The sequence below is a fragment of the Sceloporus occidentalis genome, unplaced genomic scaffold (genome assembly GCF_023333645.1).
Source record: "Sceloporus occidentalis isolate IW3139 unplaced genomic scaffold, rSceOcc1.0.p SCAF_7, whole genome shotgun sequence".
In the NCBI taxonomy this organism is placed as follows: Eukaryota; Metazoa; Chordata; class Lepidosauria; order Squamata; family Phrynosomatidae; genus Sceloporus; species Sceloporus occidentalis.
Window position 1 is genome coordinate 14,924,913 of NW_028316987.1, and position 22,057 is coordinate 14,946,969.

Genomic DNA, 22,057 nt, shown 5'->3' on the forward strand with positions numbered 1-22,057 from the left:
AAAAACGTTAATATAAATTAATGTTGCTTAGTCATGCTCTAAATGGAGGACATTTTGCAATTCTTCCTGGACAGAGGGTTGAAATGTAGGGCATGTTCCGGAAAAGGAGGACATCTAGTGACTCTGCATCTAGACAGCATACACACTGCAGAAATAATTTGGGTTGACACCACTTAAGCTGCCAGGGCTAAATCCTATGGAATTCTGAGAACTGTCCAGAGCTCTCTGACAGAGAAGGCTAAATGTTACACAAGACTACAGTTCCCAGGATTCCATAGCAGTTAAAGCGGTCTCAAACTGGATTATTTCTGCATCGTGTTTTGGACCAAAATATCAATGGGCATGGAGTTAACGGGGGTGGGGGTAGGTGTCCACACTGCAGAAATAATCCAGTTTGAGACCGCTTTAACTGCCCTGGCTCAATGCTAGGGAATCCTGGGAACTGTAGTTTTGTGAGACATTTAGCCTTCTCTGACAGAGAGAGCTCTGGTGCCACAACAAACTCCAGTTCCCAGGATTCTATAGCATTCAGCCAGGGCAGTTAAAGCGGTCGCAAACTGGGTTATTTCTGCAGTGTGTTTTGGACCTTGCTCCCGCCTCTCTGCCTGAGGCGTCCCCTTGGCTTCACCGATGGAGGGGCAGAGTCCAGCGTAGCTCGCTCTGATTGGATGGTTTCGCCAGCGTGAGCTTTCTAAGCCAATAGGAAGCCAGAAAAGTTAAGCCTGGGTGAAGCCAACCAGAGGGACGAGAGTCAGGCGCTGGAAGGAGTAGGTGAGTGAGTCTGGGGAAGCTGTGCCATTTGTGAGAGCTGTGCAAGACTTTTTGTTGCTGAGTTTGACTCAATCCCAGGCTTTAGTTTCGGTGAGCGATGCTGAAGAGCTCCTGAGCATGTGCAGAATGTCATAGAACTAACGAGTATTTCTGGGACTAGACAAGAAAGGGTGCTTGTGAAAGGCTTACTCCTCCAGGGCTGCATCCACACTGCAGAAATAATCAATCTTGACACCACTTTTAACTGCCATGGCTCAGTGCTATGGGATTCTGGGAATTGTAGTGTATTGTGGCACCAGAGCAATCTGACAGAGAAGGGTAAATGTCTCATAAAACTACAACCCCCACAATTCCATAGCATTGGATCTGGGGGGGAAATACTTATGCAATCATTTGAAACCTAAAAGACCATTCTCATTTATAATTACAACCGAGGACTAGAATACACTGCAGAAATAATCCAATTTGAGACCGCTTTAACTGCCCTGGTTCAGTGCTAGGGAATCCTGGGAACTGTAGTTTGAATATACAAATGTATGTAAAAATGTAGAATGTTCTACAAATGTAAAATATACAATGTATTGTATGTTGGACTGGTTTTTAGATGTTAGCTGCCTTGATTGTTTGGCAACAGAAAAGCAGGGTATAAATAAAGTTGTTATTATTATTATTATTATTATTATTATTATTATAGTTTGTTGTGGCACCAACTGACAGAGAAGGCTGAATGTTCCACAAAAGTACATTTCCCAGAATTCCCTAGCATTGAGCCAAGGCAGTTAAAGCAGTCTCAAATTGCATTGTTTCTGCAGTGTGTTCTCAACCTCAGATCATAAAATGTCCACTCCAGAAACCCCTGAATCTGTTCAGGATTACAGCATTGAAAGAGTTAGGATTTCATGTCATCCCCTTCAACTGCCTTATTAATCCCCTGTCATCCCAGTTTCTCAGCTGTTTTTAAAATGCTTCAGTTTCTCTCATTTCCCTCTTTCATCCTCAGTTTACTTCAGTTGCTCCAAACCATGTTCAAAGTCCAAAATTAGTTTGCACATATTTAATAGAGAGGAGAGGAAAGCAGGGGGTCGGATCTTGTCCTTCCAATTAGACAAAAGCAAAAGCAAACTTCCGCAGTCACTCCTAGATTGTATATTCTTCATCATTATTAACTTTTGCCACCTTGGCCACATTCTCAAGGTGCTCAGCCACATGTGTCCTGGATTTTGTCTGTGAAATGTGGCCAGTGTCAATTGTTGCCAGGAGCCAAAATGGGATAGTGGTCTGAGTGTTGGACTATGACTCTGGAGACCAGAGTTCGAGTCCCAGTTCAGCCATGAAAGATAGTGGATAACCTTGGGCAAGTCGCACTCAGCCTCAGGGGAAGGCAATGGCAAACCTCCTCTGAACAAATCTTGCCAAGAAAGCACCATGATAGGGTTGCCATAAATCAGAAGTGACTTGAAGGTACACAACAACACATGAGTTGTTGCCAGTTTGTCCCCAGTATCAATTCCCCATTTCCCAGAGTGTTGGTTCACTGAGAGCAGGGGTGGGAAGCATAGTTCCTGACATTATATCTGTTTCATTTCCAGAGGGGGAAAGTGGCTCTAGACTTTTCAAATCATATCAGGGCCTCATTCCCACTTATAGACAAATCAGTGTGCGATCCAAATCGATGGATCGATTCCACATCGGAGCATGGTTCCCACTACATTTGCCCCAATCATATTTTCTGTCATTTTCTGGCATGAAAATAACCCACTTGTGGTTCACATTCACAAATGAATCGATTCAAAATGATTCATCTCTAGCCGGCCAAAGGGCACATTTGAACCGATCCCAATCCACTTGTGGTTCACACTTGCATTAAATCGATTCGGTGAAAAAGTCGCGGAAAAAAAATGAGACTTGGTTAGTACTGCATTCATTTCTGGCCACCTCATTTTAGTAAGGATATAGACAAGTTGGAGCAGGTTCAGAGAAGAACAACCACAATGATGTGAGGTGTGGAAAACAGAACATATGAAGAAACGTTGAGGGAGTTGGGCACATTCATCCTGGTAAAGAGAAGAATGAGGAGTGACAGGATTGCACTCTATAAATATCTACAAGTCTGTCACAGAGTGAAGGGTGTGAGCTTCTTCTCTGTTGCATCAAGGGGAAGGACCAGGTCTATTGGTTTTGAATTACATGAGGCAAATTTTAACCAAACATTAGAAGGAACCTCTTGATGGCAGAAGCACTTTGGTGATGGAACCAATTACCTAGAGAGGTGATTCGGTCTTTTTCTCTGAGGCTGCATTCGCACTGCAGAAATAATCCAGTTTGACACCACTTTAACTACCATTGCTTAGTGCTATGGTATTGTGGCAATTGTAGTTTGTTGTGGCACCAGAGCTCTCTGGAATAGAATACTAGAAGTCTCACAAAACTACAATTCCCAGAATTTCATAGCATTAAGCTATGTCAGTTAAAGTGGAGTCCAATTGGATTATTTCCCTTTCTACTGTATGATTCTAAGTCCAAGTTCTTTTTAGAAAATAATTAATTTTACTTGTTTTTTAATCCTTTTTTTTTCCAGGGCAGAATGTTTTTGGTGGGACTGACAGGTGGCATTGCATCAGGGAAAAGCACAGTGGTAGCTATACTGCAGGAACTGGGCTGTGCTGTTATTGATGCTGATGTGATAGCGCGTCAAGGTAAGTTTTCTACAAGCAGCCTGTACCGTTTGCTGCATGAGTGAATCGGAGATGGACTGCTGTTCACCAGCGAATCACAGTGCAGAAATGGTAGATCTCAGAGACTGATTTTCCAAAGGAAACATTGGGTACTGTTCCATCCTGTCTGCCATGCCATCTCTTAACAGAGACCTTCCCCAGTACCTAGGTATTTTGCTAGTAAAACAGCAAATATTTGCACTCATGCTTACCCACACAAACACCTGAAAGGGATGAAAATCTTGGTGTGGGTGGGTTCTCATGCAAGAACAAATATTTCCAAACGTTTTCTCCTCAAGAGTGCAGGCGGAGTTGCACATTTTTGATGATATCTTCCAATTTTCTACAAAAAAAGTTGACTTGTCTGTACACACATTGTGTGTGTGTGTATGTGCAGACTCCAATATTTTTGTGCAGAAAACAGTGCAATTTGGTTCTTGACCAAGAAAATCCTCCAAGCACCTCTTTCCATCTTTAGCATTAAAACTACAATGATAATTAATTAAATACTTTACCATTTGTTGTCCTTTTATGACACTCATAGCTGCCTCACTCTGCTTAATAGTAGTTCTGGCCCTGCCATATTCTTTTTTGAAAAGCAGCTTTTGCAGAGAGGGGTGATTTTGATCAGCTCTGCAGCACTGAGGAAGGAGGTTTTGAAGACATACAACAGCAGCAACAACAAAGATCTTTCAAGTGCTGTTAGCCTTGGTACAAAGATATGCACCCTCTGCCCACTAAATGTCCAGTGGTTTGCAGCAGGACAGAGGGTACATTTCTTTGTATCAAGGCTACTAGCAGTTGAAAGATCTTTGTTGTTGTTGTTGTTGTTGTTGTTGTTGTTGTTGTTGTATGTCTTCAAGTCATTTCCAATAAATGGTGATCGTAAGGTGAGCCTATCACTGGGTTTTCTTGCCCAGATGGTATTGCTTCCTCTGAAGCTGAGAGAATGTGATGTGCCCAATGTCACCCAGTGGCTTTCCATGGCCAAGTGGGGATTCAAACTCTGGTCTCCAGAGTAGTAATCCAATATTCAAACCAGTATGCCACACTACTCTTTACAAATATATCTAGTCCTGTAATAGCTATTTATACTATATATAGTATCCTACATTCTTTATGGGCTTTTGGAAGCAACTGATGGAAGGCTAAATGCTGATCTAGATTTTGTTATTTCCCATCAAGTTGACTTTGATTTATGCTGACCCTGTGAATACGAAGACCTCTATGAGCCCTGATCATCATCAGCTCTGCTCAGGTCTTGTAAACATAGGGCCATGGCTTCCTTGATTGAGATTATCAATTTGTAATGTGGTTTCCCTCTTTTTCCTACTGATTTCCACTTTGCTGAGCATTATCATCTTTTCCAGTGAGTGGTCTCATGACACATTCAAAGTACGACAACCTCAGTTTAATCATCTTGGCTTCTAGTGGAAGTTCAGGCATGATTTATTGTAAAATCTACTCATTTGACTTTTTAACAGTCCACAATGTCCACAGAACTCTCTTCTCACAATACAGTTCAAATGCATTTATTTTCTACCTGTCAGCATTCTTCACTGTCCAGCTCTTACACCTGTACCTAGAAATGGGATCTAGATTTAGCATTGGTCTACTTTGGCAGGACAAATCTTGAGGTTTTAATTTGTCAGTCTATTTGCTGCTTGAAACAGTAGTTTTAATAACTGTGGTAATTTGTGTGAACCAATTTGATTTTCTGCTTCTGAACAAGAAGTTACAATCTTTATTCCACCTGGTGAGCTTTCTCATTGATAGCTCTGCCCAAAAATGGAATGCAACTCTGTTGGGGTTTTAATGTTAAGGTCCTTTTGCTGTCATTCCTCAGTGGTCCAGCCATGCTTCCGGGCACACCAGCGTATTGTGCATTCCTTTGGTCCTGAGATTCTCTTGGACAGTGGTGAGATCAACCGTGAAGCTCTAGGAAGTATCATTTTCTCCCAGCCGGAAAAACGTCGGCTGCTAAACTCTATCACTCACCCGGAGATCCAGAAGGAAATGCTAAAACAGATCTTGAAATACTTTTTGCTAGGTAAGCTGCTGGGGAGGTTGATTTTTCCTATGCAAAATCCTTGGGGCAAAGTTGCTGACAAAAGCTGCACACCTCGCTCTGCTGTGCATTGGTTTTTCTTTGCTAGTGAGAGGGAAAGGACTGGAAAAGGCATCTTTGCTGTTTCCTTTGTGCCTTGTTGTTTGTGACTATCTATTTCACTACTTACATCCTGAGAATTCTCCCTTCTTTATGTTTGCCCTTTGCATTTTTACTCCCTTAACTTGGCTTTAAAGAGCACAGGAACAAAAGTGTCTTTGGGAAGCATTGTGCATAATGTCACACCTTCTGAAATACTCGCACAGCTCCCCTGCACCCTTTGCTCTCCCTGGCACTCTTATGAAAGCTCTCTTTTGAACTCGATAAGGTAAAATAATGGCTTGACAGCTGGGATTTCTGCAGCGTCTTTCTGTTTCTCCCCTTTCATTCTTTTGATAAAGCAGTAACAAATACAGCTGTCAAACCTGTCTAATCAAGCGGGCGATAATATCACTGACTGCTTTGGAGGTTTAGGGGCAGGACAGAAGGATGACTTCACTAGGAGGACTTGGGAATTTTTAAGGGCAAGCCAGGCAATACAGAGAGACTCTCCAGTTTTTAATGCAAACATAAGCTCCTGACCTTAACATTAGGAGATGAGAGAGGAAAGCATGTTGGTAAAGAGGAAGATAGCTTCAGTAGCTATCCTCAGGGCCTCTGTACTTCCAGCTATGCTCCCCTATGCTCTGGAAGGCTTTTAAGCATTCGAAATTTACTTGGAGTAATTATCTCCCTGGAAAAAAGCACCATTGACATGCATGGGCCCAAACCCATTTGCTACTCCCAACTACATGAGAGTTATTAAAAGAGGGGCAGCAAGGCACCTGTTGCAGGTCTGTTGGGCAATTTGCAGGACACTTTACAGGGGCCATATGGACCCCCCCCCCCAAACCACCCCAAAGCCAAAGCCTCCCCCACTACCAAAAAACTGAAAATAAGAGAATAGCGGGAAGTCGACTTCCAGAATTAAATCCTAAAAAATTGGTATTTTTGAGATGTTAAGTAGTTTCATTTTGGGCAGTGGGAAAACAGACTAATTCAAGATCTGAATAAAAAAAAACTACATCAAGTGTTAGGGTTTTGTTTTTTCCCCCCCTCAAACTGTACAAAATAATGCTAGAGATTCCCTCAGTTTCAGAAGCAGTTAGCCATGTAGCATTGGAAGAGAAGAAGATTCTGTTAGTCTGGAGTGGCGGATTGTAACAATACCTGACTGGTAAATAAGTCCTGGTCCAAACTCTGTCCTCCATTATCTACCAGGGAAATAAAATTGTTCTCATTCTTTATTTGCATACTTTTTCCAGGCTTACACAAAGCTTTTAGTATAGTCAGAACTGAATGAAGAATTAATATTTTGTAGTTCCCAATAGAAAATTAACTTTTGTTTTTTTCAGGCCACAGGTATGTTATCTTGGATATCCCCCTGCTCTTTGAAACCAACACATTGACCAGGTTCATGAAACATACAGTTCTTGTGTACTGGTAAGGACAATACTTTTTGCCATTAAACGTTATCAGAATACCAGCACAATAAAGGGTAGAGAATAGCTATTGGAAAACATTAGTGTTCGAATGGACATTCAGATTAATTAAATTAATGTGATGGGTTGCTTATGGAAAGTTTGGAAGTTAACATGTTACAAGTAATTACATTACTTGTAATGCATTGCTTTGAGGATGATAACTTATAAATATCATTCCTTTTTTAAAAAAGTAACACAAATAATAATATGATTTATTTATATTCTGCCTTTTCCTTGCCAAATCAAAGCGGATTACAAAGCAAAGGGAGCAAAATACAAAGTACACCCCCCCACCAATTACATCACAGCAAACATATAATAATAGATTAATTATACAAGAAGTCAAAAATAGATAGAAAAGTACAAAGTACAAAAAATTCAAAATACATGTCATAGTGTAATAATCGAGCATAATATAGCATAATAATCTAAACGACAATCCCCAACTCTCTCCTAATAGCAAAACAACAACCTATTAACAATTACATGTCAAAAATAGTTATCCTCTAGGCTGGTGCAGCCAAGTGTTCTGGGGGCCCAGGAGCCAGGATTTTACTCATTACTTCTAAAATGTTATTTGGAAGAATCTGAGGTGCTTTTTCTATTTTAAGTGTATTTGTGTAAAAAATAATAATAATGAAAAAGTAATATAATAATAATATGCTAGTAACATCTTGCTCTTAATGTAGACATAGGGTCCATTTGGCTCTCCAGATGTTTTGGCCTATAATTACAACAATTCCTTATACTAGATAGGGCTAATGAGGATTGTATATTAAAACATCTGGGAGAACCAAAGGATCCACACCTTTGTCTTAAACTAATGTATCGAGTCGTGCCTTAACTACTTTAATCATTCAAAACGTTTTAAAAGGTACGTGCATAACTGCATAAAAAGCTTTGCATTGCTGCTGAAATACATTGGAATGGGTTGCATCATTCCCCAGGCCTGCAGACCTCAGAATAAATTAATGCAGAAAGTATAAGGCATATCAAAAAACAGTTGAAATAGGTTGTAGTTGTGTATTCTTAATACAGCCACATTAGCAGTCTGACATTTACATGATCTGACCTAATGCACTGTCTCCCCAGCCAGGACTCTATATCTCAATAGCTATTCTAAAAGATAAGCTTTTTGTATAGCTTTATTCTTTGAGGCTTGTCAATGCTAGTAATGCAAGCTTTTCCATGGAATTTCAGTGATCACTGCATTTGGAATGGCAATACCATATATAATCGACTATAAGTCAGCCTCATGTATAAGCCAAGAGCAGATTTTGGGGCCAAAATTATGGATTTTGATATGTCCCATGGATAAGTCAAGGTTAAAATGTAGCAGCATTTAACAAAGGATGTAAAGGATGAAGCAAAGGAAAATGATGCTAAAGATCTTTACAATTTTTGACAAGCGTAATGGTTTGTGCTCACCATAAAGGCTGGAGAGTTGAGATAGTAGAGGGGGTTGATGCTTCTTTTAGGTGCTCCAAGAAGAGATTAAGTCTCACCTTTCACCAAGGCATGGTTCCTTTTTTGATAAGAGTTAAAGTACAGTACTTACATTGGCCCGTGAATAAGTCGACACAGGTTTTCTGAGTCAAATTTTTGATGAAAATTTCTAAACTTATACATGAGTATATACAGTACTATTCTATTTGGCCGTTTGGTTGTTGTGGGTACCTTGAAAACAACCATGTATGTAAACTATCTTAATGACCTTCCATGTATTCCTTTGTCCATTCAGAAGCAACACAAGCACCAGATTAGTACAAACTGAGTGCTAAATTGGATGACATGGTGAAACAAAAGGAGAAAGCTGCTTTCAACTGCTGCCAGTTTCTAAGTGGGAAAGAATCTCTGGGCAGCCTTGCTGACTGGTCAACATCCTTCTTCTCATCGGGAGCTTTCACAATGTGCTTACCCACAAGAGCAGACCCTCTCACATGTCCTCAAATGTATTGGCTTCACTGGTGGGACACAGAGATGTTGTTGGACTACACCTCATATATGCCAGCCTGTGGACTAGGGTCTGCTGGAGAGGCTCTCCTCTGTGTCCCATTAGTCAGTCCAATACATTGTTTGAGGACATGTGAGAGGGCCTGCTCAACTGTGACATCTCAGTTTTTTAATTTATCCTTAGAAACCTTAATGGCACTGATGCTGGCACCAGTGCTGGCTTTGCTTAGGCACAAAGTAAAAACTGTTCTTTCAAAGAATTGCAGCCTAAATGATTAATTCAAAAATGGTTCTAAACTGAGTTAATCTTTTAAACCTATTAAACTTGTTAACATATTTAATTTTTTTTACTGCCTTCAAATTATTTATGTTATTTTAAATTGCTTTAGTTTATATTGATTTAATGTGTATGCTGCCCTGAAATCTCACGATATAGGATAAGATATAAATATTTGAATAAATAAATATAAAACAGTCTCACATCTGAGCTAATCATCCTTCAGTGGTGACAGATGCTGGGAGTTGTAGTGCAATAACATTTGGGAAGTCACAGTTGTTCACTTCAGTTTACCTAATTCCAGCTGCAGTTGCATTTCTTTGTGGAGATAAAGTGTGAGAAAAGGAAGAATGTTGGGAACTGGATGAATGGATATTTCATACACAAAGAAGAGCTTTCTAATTTTGCCTCTGAACTGAATTCTTCTTCCCTTCTTCTCTCAGTGACCCACAATCCCAGCTGTCTCGTCTGATGCGCAGGAATGGTTTGACTCAGGCTGAGGCAGAAGCACGCATTGCTGCCCAGCTGCCCCTTGACCAGAAAGTCAAGCTGGCCAACCACATCATTGACAATTCGGGAGATGCTGAAGCTACAAGGAGGCAAGTCCTGAAGTTGCATGCAGCACTGGAAGACTCCTTGGACTTCTTGTGGGTACGCCTGTTGGCTGTGGCAGCAACAGCTGGGGTTGGCAGCCTGGTGTATTTGCTACTGCGGCAACTTGTGTCTTAACTTGCCCTTTCTATGCTTGGATGGGTAACAGAAATCCAGGCCCTTTAATCTGATATACATGACTAAGGAACAAAAAGCAGACAATGGTTGGGAGGCTAATATTTTCCAGTAACCCCACCTACACCATTCAGTCCTCAGTATAAAAGGAGGCATCATTCCAATCCCTCCAAAGTTGTTCTTTGCTTCCTTTTATCAAGTGCTTTTTCAAAGATAAGATACACATACAAAGCAGCATGAATGGCGCCATGGCTTACTAAGAGAGGTAGGATGTATGTAATAACCTCAGGGTCAAAACACAATTAGTAAATTAATTTTTGGCATGGGAATCAATCCAGAACAAAGCAGTAAGTATATTGTGTGCTCTCTCCCCATAAATGGATGAAGCCTGGAATTCTTCACCTTTTGGAAAGCTTTATTTTTTGATGGGTCTTTGAACATATGATCAATGTCATATACTGTATAGACAGAAACTGGTAGGCATAGAGATCAGCCATCATGTTCTCTGTAGGGGAACTGACAAGGAAAAGTCACTTCTAGGACTATCTAGACCTTAGAACTGGACTGTTGTTTATACGTTTTCAAGAGAATGTTGTGTTCCTGCATTTTCATTTAATGCCTTTTCATTGATATGGCTCACATAGTCCAAATGTTGTTCTACATACAGTCTTAGAATACAGCTTTTGTCATTAAGAGTGGAATTGTAGACTATTTTTGTATGCTTGCCTTCTCTCTGGATGTATGGGTGTGTGAGAATTTAATGAAGTCCTATGAGGTTTTTGAGTTTTCCACATATTCATAGAACCTTCATCATGCAGACTTATTCGCTGAAGAAATTGCCTGGCTGCATCACAATATCCTTGAGTGTTGTGGAAGATTCAGAAGAGTGCATTCTTAAGCATTGCCCTGGCAGACTACATGTCACTCTAGTACCATGCCAATATAGAAGGTTCCTGTTGAATGGGCATATCACATTGTTTTTTATACTATATATGGGAAGGTGTGCAATATGGGCAAGTAATAGGCAAAAGCCATTGCCCTGATCCAAGACTTTAGGCAGCTCACTGAATACAAGATAATTTTCATTCTGAAAAGTTATTCACCACTTGTCTTCCTATGGGCATAATCCACTCAGCAAGACTGTAACCCTCTAGTTGGTGTCAAACTGAATTTCACATCAGCCGTAATCAGCCTGAATGATGATGAGGCATGAAGGAAGGAGTAGGTCTTCAAAATCTGTGCAGTGAATGGTTCCCTGACCTGTACTAGGATGTTGCCTGTAAATCATGCCCTGTTGACTTGTATGAGGCTGTGCAAGAGTTCTTCAGGAAAGTTAAGAGAAACTGTTGTGGGAAGACTCAATTAAGGGCAAGCCAAGTTTCACACCCTAACATTGACTCATTACCAGGGTCACAGCTGAGGTAAAAGGCAGTACACAAATGTCACCAGTAAACGAATAAAGGCTTAAAGCCAACAGTTTGTTCAGTAAATTCCAGCACAACCACCCACAGAGCAATCTCTACTTTTCTCCATCATCACATTGTCTTCCACCAGTTATCTCCCACTCACTCCTCTTTCTTGCTCCTCTCTGCCGATTCATGCTCAGCTGATGGTTCTCAAAAGTGATGAGGAGGTACCCCTTCCCCAACCTTTTCCTATTCTAGATGTACACATCTCTCGTAAGGAAGCCAGCCAGGCAGGCTTCCTTACTGGAGATGATGGAGGTTCTGTATGCCTTGGGATAATTTGTGTTCAAGAAAGTGAGATTGTCTGAAGGTCTCATTGGTATGATTTCCCCTTTCTCTCTTAATAGGGGCATTGCAAGACTAAACATTCCTAAGTAAGAAAATATTTTGGGAGACTGTCCCAACTCCCATGTTTTTTGGAAAGGAGGAAATGGAGAAACACCACCTTCTGATGTCAGGGCTTGCTTTGTTCTCTCTCACCCCTCTTAGGTGCTCCTTTCACAGTGCAAGCACAGTATGAGTGTGTTTCTTTTGTGGTTTCATTGCCACTTATATGATATCAAATTTCATGAGACAACTAGGTTCTCCTTGAAAGCTGAGAAATGTGACATTGTCCTAGAGTGCTGTACACAGTGTTCACCAAGAATGCTGTGGCTATTGTAGTAAATGGATGGTGAAGACTATTGAACTAAGTGATGAATGCTGAATACTGTTTCCAGAGATGTGCTGTTGTGAACACATTCTTTTATTTACTTGTTTGGATGTTTCTAAGCCACCTTTCTTCATAAGCTATCAAAAGATATTATGCAGTAGCAAGCCTGACTCTGGCACTTCCCTGGGAGCCACATTCTACCTTGCCTTCCTGATGAGTGCCTACACATGATGCTCATGATTTGCATACAACTAGGTCCTCACTTGTACCTATTCATCATTTTTTAGGTGCACAGTTATGTCATTTTTATCATGTTGCATTTGGGAAACTGATGTGAATTGATGTGATTGTGCATAATACCCATTTGCTCATGGAATCAATTTTTAGTTTTTTTAGATTTAATGAGGGAAGGGAGTTGTCAGTTTGGTTAGGACTAAAATCTCATTTATGCATAAATGTGCAATTGGGATGTGGGTCTTGGGATATGGGAAACTACAGTACAGGAAGCCTAGATGCAAGGCAGCCAAAGTGAGAAGAGTACAGAGCAAGGAATGGACTGAGAATCACTAGGAAGTAGGGAAAGGCAGAGAAGGGAGCCTGAGGGAGAATGTAAAGGAGACCAGGTACTAAGACAAGAAAAGGTTAATCAGATGGGAGACCCTGAGGAGACTTTGTTGTGTTCAAAAAGAAGAGAGGCTAGAAGTTCTGGGGTGAGTGGAAGGGGCTAGTATGGATGGGGAGCATGCAGTGGCAGAAGGGCTAAGCACAGCAGATTTGGAGGGTCAAGGTGTTAGCATAGCCAATATATCCTATGTTATATTTGGGGATTCTGTATTTTCATATCTTGAGCCAGGCATATTCTTAGAGGTTACAATGACCTTTGGAACACCATGTGAAATTCTTATGGGAAGGACCTAGGTACGGTTGGCCCTTCTTATACACGGAATTTTTATACACGGATTCAAGCATACACGGTTTGAAAATGTTCAGAAAAAGTATAAATTTCAAATGTCAAACCTTGGTTTTCCATTTTTTATAAGGGACACCATTTTGCTATGCCATTATATTGAATGGGACTTGAGCATACACGGATTTTTTTATACACGGGGGACCTCGGAACCAAATCCCAGCGTATAACAAGGGCCCACTGTAATACCAAGATAAAAGCTAAATGGTTTGCTCATCACTCTGTCTTCCTCCCAAGCTTTCCTCATACCATAGACAAAGGCAGAAACGGGTAAGCCAACCCTGACCTTCCCCCGGTGTGTTCCCTGCCAACTTCCCTAGCCACCTATCCTGGGGTTGTGCTAAATCCAATCACTTTTTGTTACTCTGAAGTGAAAATCAACCATTCTGGAATTCTAATTCCATGGGAAGACCATTAGGTCTTTCTTACATTGCACGATAGTACCTCACACCTCTTGAGGCTAGGCTCACAGGAATAAATATCAATTCCAAACAACCTGCTCAGGTGCACAGAAAGACTCTTCCACTCATTGTATCTCCCTCAGACGCCATCTAAGCCACATCCCACTTTCTATGATCATCTCTTCAGGACAGGCAAATATTACTCCCTCTACAACCCTAAATTTCCACTATCTTATTTCCATACTTCTGTTTCGGTTAGCTCTGGGTGGTGTATCTGTCTGAATTACTATCATACATTTAGTTGCACTCTAGCATATTTCTAAACACAAACCTCCTTTGTTCACCAAGCATGGAGTCCTATTCAATATTGGTATAAATAAGTGGAAACAATTTTCAATTTACCCAGCCTCTTGCAAACTTCTTTGAGATAAGCAAATTCCCCCAACATTTTAAAGAGAAGCGGGCAGAGTTGGTGGGGAGCCCCTAGTCCCCCCTCCACAACATATTTTTGGATAATAAAGGAATATAAGATGGTTTAGACATTGACATGGTTGCTGCACTAAGAAGGGGAATAATTGTGTCACTGCAGTACATGGCCAGATTAACCTTTGAGCTATGGAGGCTGCACTAGCCAGCCTGAAATCCCAGCTTTCCTGTACCTGTATGTATGTATGTGTATGCAAGAAAGCACATCTCTAGCTTTTCCGGACATGAGATACTAGACAAGAGACTATGGCAGTGGTGGTTTCCAACGCACTGGAGTAGTGAATTCATTCCTGGTCTTTGTCTGAACTTTAAAGGTAGTTCACTATGAGGTAGTGAAACCTATCCCCGGTTTTTAGCACTTGGTCACACTAAAACCCAGGACAGATACCATGTCTGATGGACATGGAAGCCACCAGTCACTGCTGGGCCATGGTATTATTTCATCCAATCAATTCATGGCAAAGGAACCTACCACCAACTTGCAGTTTGTTTAGCCTATGAAATCATAGCTGTGGCTGACAATTTGTGAACTAGTGACAAATATAAGTGCCAAATTAGCACCTTTCTGCAGAAAAGCCTGCTTGGCCCATTTTCAGCCTAATCTTTGGTCCACCTTTATGGAGAAATGATCACTGCTGATAGAAAATTATAGAGAAATCCAAAATTGTAATGCACCTGTGATTGGACACTAGGTAGCATATTCAGCATGAAACAACAGATAGCAGGAATGATAGGAGCTTATGTTCTTTGTACTTACTTGATGCCAATGATGGGAAACTCACTGAGTTTGTAAATATGATTAGAAAAATCTCCCTGCCAAAGCAGATAAAGCTCCCCATTACACCAATATTGTAGGCTGAGAGGCGTACAGTGACATCACATGCCAGCCCTGCCAAGTAGTTTACTGTTGTTAGGCTTGTATTGCTGAGAGGGGGAAAATAGTGCATGACACCTCTGCAGTGCAGTCCAATGTTGTTTTCTATTCTGCTGTGTGTTTGTGTTTAAGGAAAATTCATTTGGGGTGCTGTGAAGTTAAGCAGTCTGCATGAGGGTATGTGTGAAGAAATAAAACTGCAGTTCCATGCACAAATATGTAAGTCTTACTGAACCCAGTGGGACTTATTTCTGAGGTGATATGCAAAGTGTTGTGCTGTAAAGCTGTAGTCCTATACCTGGGAAAAGGCCTCTTGAACTCAGTGGTACAGTCAGCCCTCTGTATCCACCGATTCTTTATCCACAGATACAACCACCTACAGCTTAGAAGTATTCAAAACAAATATAAATTCCAAAAAGAAAACCTTAATTTTGCCATTTTATATAGGAGACACCATTTTACTACACCACTGTATTTAATGGGACTTGAGCATCCATTGATTTCAATATCCATGGGGGGTCCTGGAAAAAAACTCCAGCAGATACCAAGGGCCCACTACTTTCTTCTGAGTAGAGATGTACACAGTTGTATTCTTAGTAACTCTGCTTTGAATTGATGATCCTGCATTGGAGACTTCTGGGAAGAGCAAACTGAGAAGCAAGAGGATGCCTTTTTCATATTTTGAATTTGTCATATAAAATGTTAGAGCTGGTGACAGCTTTCAGGGTTTGGCTCCAGGGTCTCCCCAAGGTACTTTTCTGAGTTGGCAACTGGACACATGTTGTCTCTACTACAATGTATCTTCAGTGCAGTGCTACCAGATTTGTGCCCATTGGCTACAATTTTGTCTTTCTTTCCTGAAAACTCACCAGGGACTAGCAGCCGAAGGCTGGTGGACTGGCATCAGTCTATGGAGCACCACTTTGAGTAGCACTGCTCTGGTACACCTGCATATAAATGAGGTACCACTCAATGTACAGCCAGCCATTTTAAATGCTTGGGAGCATTCTTATTGAACTATTAATAACATAGTATAAGACTATTAGGGTTTGCAACTATTAATTGTACTGCATTTATATTCTGTTTTTCTTCAGATGGTAAAGATCTCTCCATAACAACCATGTGAGGTAGGCTAGGCTGAGAGGCAGTGACTGTCCCAAGATCATTCAATGAATAGTGGAGGATATTTGCTGGTTCATCTCAGGCAGAAAAATGTATTTTCTCTGTGTGTCTTTTTCTCTCTCTTATCCTAATTGACTGCTATCTGAGAGAGAGTGCACTGGTTTCCTTCTATCATGTGTGTAGGTTTCTGTGTGTGTACTTTGCCCTGCAGAGAAAATTTATTTATGTATTACATCCCCTTTTACAGCATATAACACAGAGACATTGGAGACGTAAACACATGCCTCCTGTGTTATTCTCCATAAAAGGGATGTAATAAATGGGTTCTTCTGTTTGTAACTGAATTTTCTCCCCAGGGATAGATATTAGTCTGTTGCTTCCAGGAAAGCAAAGATTATGATTCATATGAAAAAGTAAGTTTTTTTAAAAAAACATATTTACATTGCTGTTATACATAAAATAGCTTTGATTTTAGTGGGATGTGCACATGCGTATACACATATTCTGAATGCATAAATGGCATGTGTGACTTTGGTGTTGGAGCCACAGTTAAAGGCCGTATGACAACCTACTAGTCTTGGTCCCCACCTTGGCTTTGATGCAGTGCTATGATCTCCTAAAGCCCAGTGATGGCTTTAGACATTGAAGGATCCTGGATAAGGGACTTATTATGGTGATGGGTTTCAGCACCTTGGATAGCTCCTTTAACATTTGGACTGAAATCCAGGACAGATTCACCGACTTATTGACATGGAAATCAGCAGCTCCCACTGATGAAGCTAAAGGAGAAGGTTGGAGCACTGAGCCCCACATATTGAACATGAGTCAACAGTGTGATATGACAGCTAAAAAAGCCAATGCGATTCTAGGCTGCATCAATAGAAGTATAGTGTCTAGATCAAGGTAAGTAATAGTGCCACTCTGTTCTGCTTTGGTCAGGCCTCATCTGGAATACTGTGTCTAGTTCTGGACACCACAATTCAAAAAGGATGTTGAGAAGCTGGAGCACGTCCAGAGGAGGGTGACTAAAATAGTGAAGGGTTTGGAAACCATGCCCTAGGAGGAGACACTTAGGGAAGCTGGGTATGTTTAGCCTGGAGAAGAGAAAGGTAAAAGGTGATATGATAGCCCTATTTAAATATTTGAAGGGATGTCAATATTGAGGATGGAGCAAGCTTGTTTTCTGCTACTCTAGGGAATAGTACACAAAGCAATGGATGCAAACTACAGGAAAAGAGATTCCACCTCAACATTAGGAGGTACTTCCTGACAGTAAGGGCTGTTTGACAGTGGAACACTCTTCCTCAGAGTGGAGTCTCCTTCCTTGGAGGTCTTTAAACAGAGGCTGGCTGGCCATCTGTCGGGGATGCTTTGATTGAGAGTTCCTGCATGGCAGGGGGATGGACTGGATGACCCTTGTTTTCTCTTCCAACTCTATGATTCTATGATTTGGAAATTATGGAGCAGGCAATACTTGGCTTTTTCAGCAGAGGGCGGTGAGATCTCAGTTTCATAGCAGCAACATAAGTAAGCCATTCAAATGAGGTGTGTTTGTGCATTTCTTCTGCACCGCAGGCCCAGTCTATAGCACTTGTGCTCCCTTGCAGGCAGTTGTGGAAAAGTCTGTATTATCCCTTGTTCTTCTCTTGATTAAACATAACTAAGGGCAGAGGAGCCATATCTCTGTAACTTTAGTTTGGTCTTATCTGCTGGCGTTTGTGAGCAGAATAAGGAAAGGGTGGTCTCTGGACCCCAGCTTGCCTCAGAGGATTTGGTGGGCAGGGGTGAGGTGAAGTCATTTGACACTAATTCTCTTTGCTACATCTCTCTCTCGGCTTAACTCTTTGCCTTTGCCATCAGCACGCTGACCCATCTGGATGGCAAGGCCACAAGACTGCTGCTGTTTTCAGAGCACAGCTGTTTGTATTAGAGGCCAAACCGGATCAATCACTGTCTAACAGTGTGAGAAGCTGGAAGGCATAAAATATTGAGGAAGGCTGGGAAATAGGAGGGAGACTGAAGTGAAGGAGAGCAGCAGCTCTTGTAAAGGAAAGGGAGTTGTAGAGAGCAAATGAGTCTTAGGGGAGTGCTTAGTTCCACTTTCTGTCTGCGTTATCAGTTGTGATGGCTAAGACCCCCCCCCTTAAAAAAACACACCCCTGTCATGCCATGAAAACCTCTGGCGATGCAGAGCTTCGAAAAGTTACTTTTTGCACGACAACTCCCATAATCCTCCAGCCAGCGAGACCAGAATTTGAGGAATTAAATTAGCTTGCCCATGCTGTAATAGCCAGGGTTTCAGCCTACCTAGTCAGAATTGTGGGAGCTGCAGTTCAGAAAGGTATACTTTCCTTTTTGGTAAGCAGGGTTTTAGCCTACATGGCGTCGCCAAGCACTGTTCTCAAGATGGAACGACAGTCCATTGATCAGAGAAATCAACAAAAGCTGCCAAGTAAGGCCAATTTCATGGGTCTGAGCACCAAGAAGCCAGTGAATTGAAACAGAGAGAAAGGCCCTGTTTCTTGTGGGCAAATTTGTAGAAAACAACTGATAGGGAGCCACAAAGCATGGACACACACAGATGCATGCACATTGATATGCTTAGATATTCTGTTGTTATTGTTGGGCAATCATTAAAGAACCCCATAACAATTGCTGTTTGGATCTGACCAAAGGTTCACCATATTGTTTTCCAAACAAATGCCTCCAGAAAGCTCTGAGGTGGTCCTTTCACACTGTTATAGCACTATGATTCCATTTTAACTGCCATGATTCCATTCTATGGAATCCTGGGGAATGCAGATAGAGAGGTGCATTTAGAAAACTCATCCAGAGAGTTCCTCCAGTGCCTACAAACCCTTGGATTCACTAAGAAATAGCCATGACACTTAAAGCAGAATTATAATCATGTAGTGTGAAAAGGCCTATAGCTGGCCAGCAGAGTGACACCCATGCATGTGAAAATGCTTATGGATAGACAGGTATGTGGTCTTCAATGACAAGGCTTCTAAAATTCCCTATCTGGTGCCATTTTCAGAAAACCATGTCTAACAAAACATGGCACATGTTGGTGTATCACTGTGCTTTGATGGACAAGAAAACGAATGGTCAAAACAATCATGACTGTCAAATAGACTGTAATTCATCATAAATTTGTCTTTGGGTAGATGAGGGGCTATAGTTTGTTTTGACCTTTCATCCATGATTAGAATGAGATACATTTTTTAAAAAAGTTGATGAGCAATGCAGCTAATTAGTAAACATCTCCATCTATTGTTCAAGGACAGCACTACTGAAGAAAATCTATCGCCATATTTCATTCTCTGATAGGACAGCTGTTTGCATCTGTGCCATTGCTATTACTTGGAGAGCTGTTCGTGCCAGAAATGTCTTTAGAGAATTCGTTGGAAGCGTTACTCATTTTCAGGCTCGTTTTCCCATGCTTCTGAGAAAAGAGCCTTCCCAACTCACCATCCTCCAGATGTTTGGACTTCAGCCCCCATTATCCCCAACCAACATCCTTTGCTGATGGTGGGAGTTGTGATCCACAGTCATCTGGCAGCAGTTTGCTGTGTATGCTAGTCAACATGAAAAACACTATTCGTGTGCAGCTGTTGGGGACACAGGGTATTCCCTACTGTATGTGCATTTCATTTTCATTTTACTTTATAACCTGCTTTTCATTCCCAAAGGATGCCCAAAGCAGCTAACTACAGAGCAAGAAAAACCCTAGAATATTAGAATTGTTCTCAATGCAAGAAAATATAATTTATAAAAATACAAAAACAAATCCCACACTTTCCTGTGAACCTCAAGCAGGATAAATAACCTGCTATCTCTCAATATAATCTAACTCACAGGGGGATACTAAAGTTCATTATTGTAATGATCCATGAGGCCTGTGGTAAGGTATTGAGAAGAACATCAGTAGCATTGTCTCTTGCTTTTGTTTTTCATATGTTCTTAATTCGAAAGTAATGTAGGGAAGGGAAGCCAAGGAATAAAGCTCCCTGAAACAATTTATATAATAGGCAGACAGCAGGCAGATTTTCCCAAACTGCGAATGATATGGTTGGTTGTGAAGTGAAATTACACACAGATTGAGACCTCTCAAGCCACTATGTACCTCCATGTGTTTTACTGAAGCACAAAAACAGCAAGGTATTCTGACCATCATGTTAACTCACTATTTTGCAACTTTCAGGAGCACAATGAATTTTTTAAGATTCTTTATTATTTCCTTTATTCATTCTCAGTATTTATAGGACACCCTACAATCGAATTACCTGGGTGACCAACAAGGTATTATTGCATACACCCATACATTGTAAGCACATAATTTTGTATATAACAATTGCTCTGTATCATTGTATTTGTACTGCTTATAAACATGGAAATACTGGGTGGCAATTTCAGATGCATATTTCTTACCATGCATATATATACATGCCTGATATTTCATATTTCATAGCACACCACAGCATGAATATTATAGCATTCCCACAAACAGCTCTCCGCGGAATATGGGGGTCCTTTTACACTACACAGTTATAACAGTATGATTCCACCTTAACGGCCATGGCAACATTTTGTGCAGTTCTAAGGTTTGCAGTTTAAGGTGGAATATTGGCCTGTTACAGACAGCCAAAATAAAGCTGCTTCGAGTCACAGTGGAGGTATGGTGTTTCAATGATGCATGCATCCTAAGAGTCCAGAAGTCGCACCAAAGCCATGCTCCAGACTGGAGCGTGGGTTTGGTGTGGCTTCTGGACTCTTAGGACGCATGCATCATTGAAGCACCATACCTCCACTGTGACTCGAAGCAGCTTTATTTTGGCTGTCTGTAACAGGATTGAGAGTTTTTAGCCAGAGAGCTCTTCTAGTCTTCAGAGTAGAAACTACAAACCCCAGGATTCCATACAATGTTGCCGTGGCAATTGAAGTAGCACCATACAACTGTCATTGTGCAGTATGAAAGGGTGTGGAAAGGAGTATCACGAAACTCACTACAGGACATGATTTGTCACCAAAGGGATGGAAATCCAGGGCTTGGGAAATTTGTTTTTTCACTTACAGCTCTCAGATCTCCCAACCAGCTAAGAAATGCAAAGAGTAGTAGTCCAAACAAATAATTTTTTCCAGTCTCTGTGTATATCATTGTGTCAGTCCTATACCAGACTGATAATAATTGAATAGCAAAACTTCAAAAACATTTGAGGTTTGAGTGACATCAGGATGTGGCTATTTCTTATCCGCAGTAGAGCAGTAAATACTGTAATACTTTGTGATAGCTATTTTCCCTATGATGGTAAGGGAGATCTGTAATTGCACACAAGTGTGCGCAAACACAGGTTTTCCATTACTCCATGGTGTACTCCAAGGAGCTAACATTAATGCAAAATTCCACTATGAAACACAGATGTCCTAAACAAGACAACATAACACCTCCCAAAATCTCATATGCCATCTTGCATTGTCACCCAGACTCAGTGATGGTCACTTTTGTCTGCCTGTGTTTAACTCAAGGGTGGCCTGTGGTTCAAATGGATTGAGTGGGCATGCCTTACCCTAAAACGGTGATGTGATTCCCTCCTTGGTTTGGACCATGAGCCACTAGAGGTTCTACTTCTAAAGCACATAAAACATTAATGAATCATCTTGAAATGCACCCTTTCGCTTCTAATTAAAAAGGCAACAAATCTTGATAGAGGCTAACCTGAAGTTGAAGCGTCATCACAAAAGTGGATAGATCCTGGCTGTGAATAACTAATTTCCTCATCCTCTGACTTTTGAAAGCCTTGTTATCGCCCCATTTCCACTAGCTGGAACAAGGACCATCCATTAGCCTGGCACTTCAGCTTGATGATGTCCTGGTTTCTACTCTGAAGGCAGTACCAGAGTGGAGCTGCACTCTCTTATAGTTCTACTCAAAACATTAAACTTCTCCCACTCAGTACTTGAGGGAGTGCTTTTTGGTTCAACAGCAGGAGTAGGGATGGTCATGGCTTATAAAAACAT

General features: G+C 41.1%; 1 protein-coding gene across 1 annotated transcript; it reads left to right on the forward strand.

Moving 5' to 3' along the window:
* Positions 1 to 776: 776 nt before the first annotated feature.
* Positions 777 to 10,741, forward strand: DCAKD (dephospho-CoA kinase domain containing). Its single transcript, XM_089531209.1, has 5 exons — positions 777 to 861; positions 3,350 to 3,467; positions 5,332 to 5,535; positions 6,987 to 7,074; positions 9,789 to 10,741. Exons 2-5 carry the CDS (start codon positions 3,356 to 3,358, stop codon positions 10,072 to 10,074), a joined length of 690 nt encoding a protein of 229 aa, XP_089387335.1. The 5' UTR covers positions 777 to 861; positions 3,350 to 3,355; the 3' UTR covers positions 10,075 to 10,741.
* The last annotated feature ends 11,316 nt before the right edge of the window (positions 10,742 to 22,057 follow it).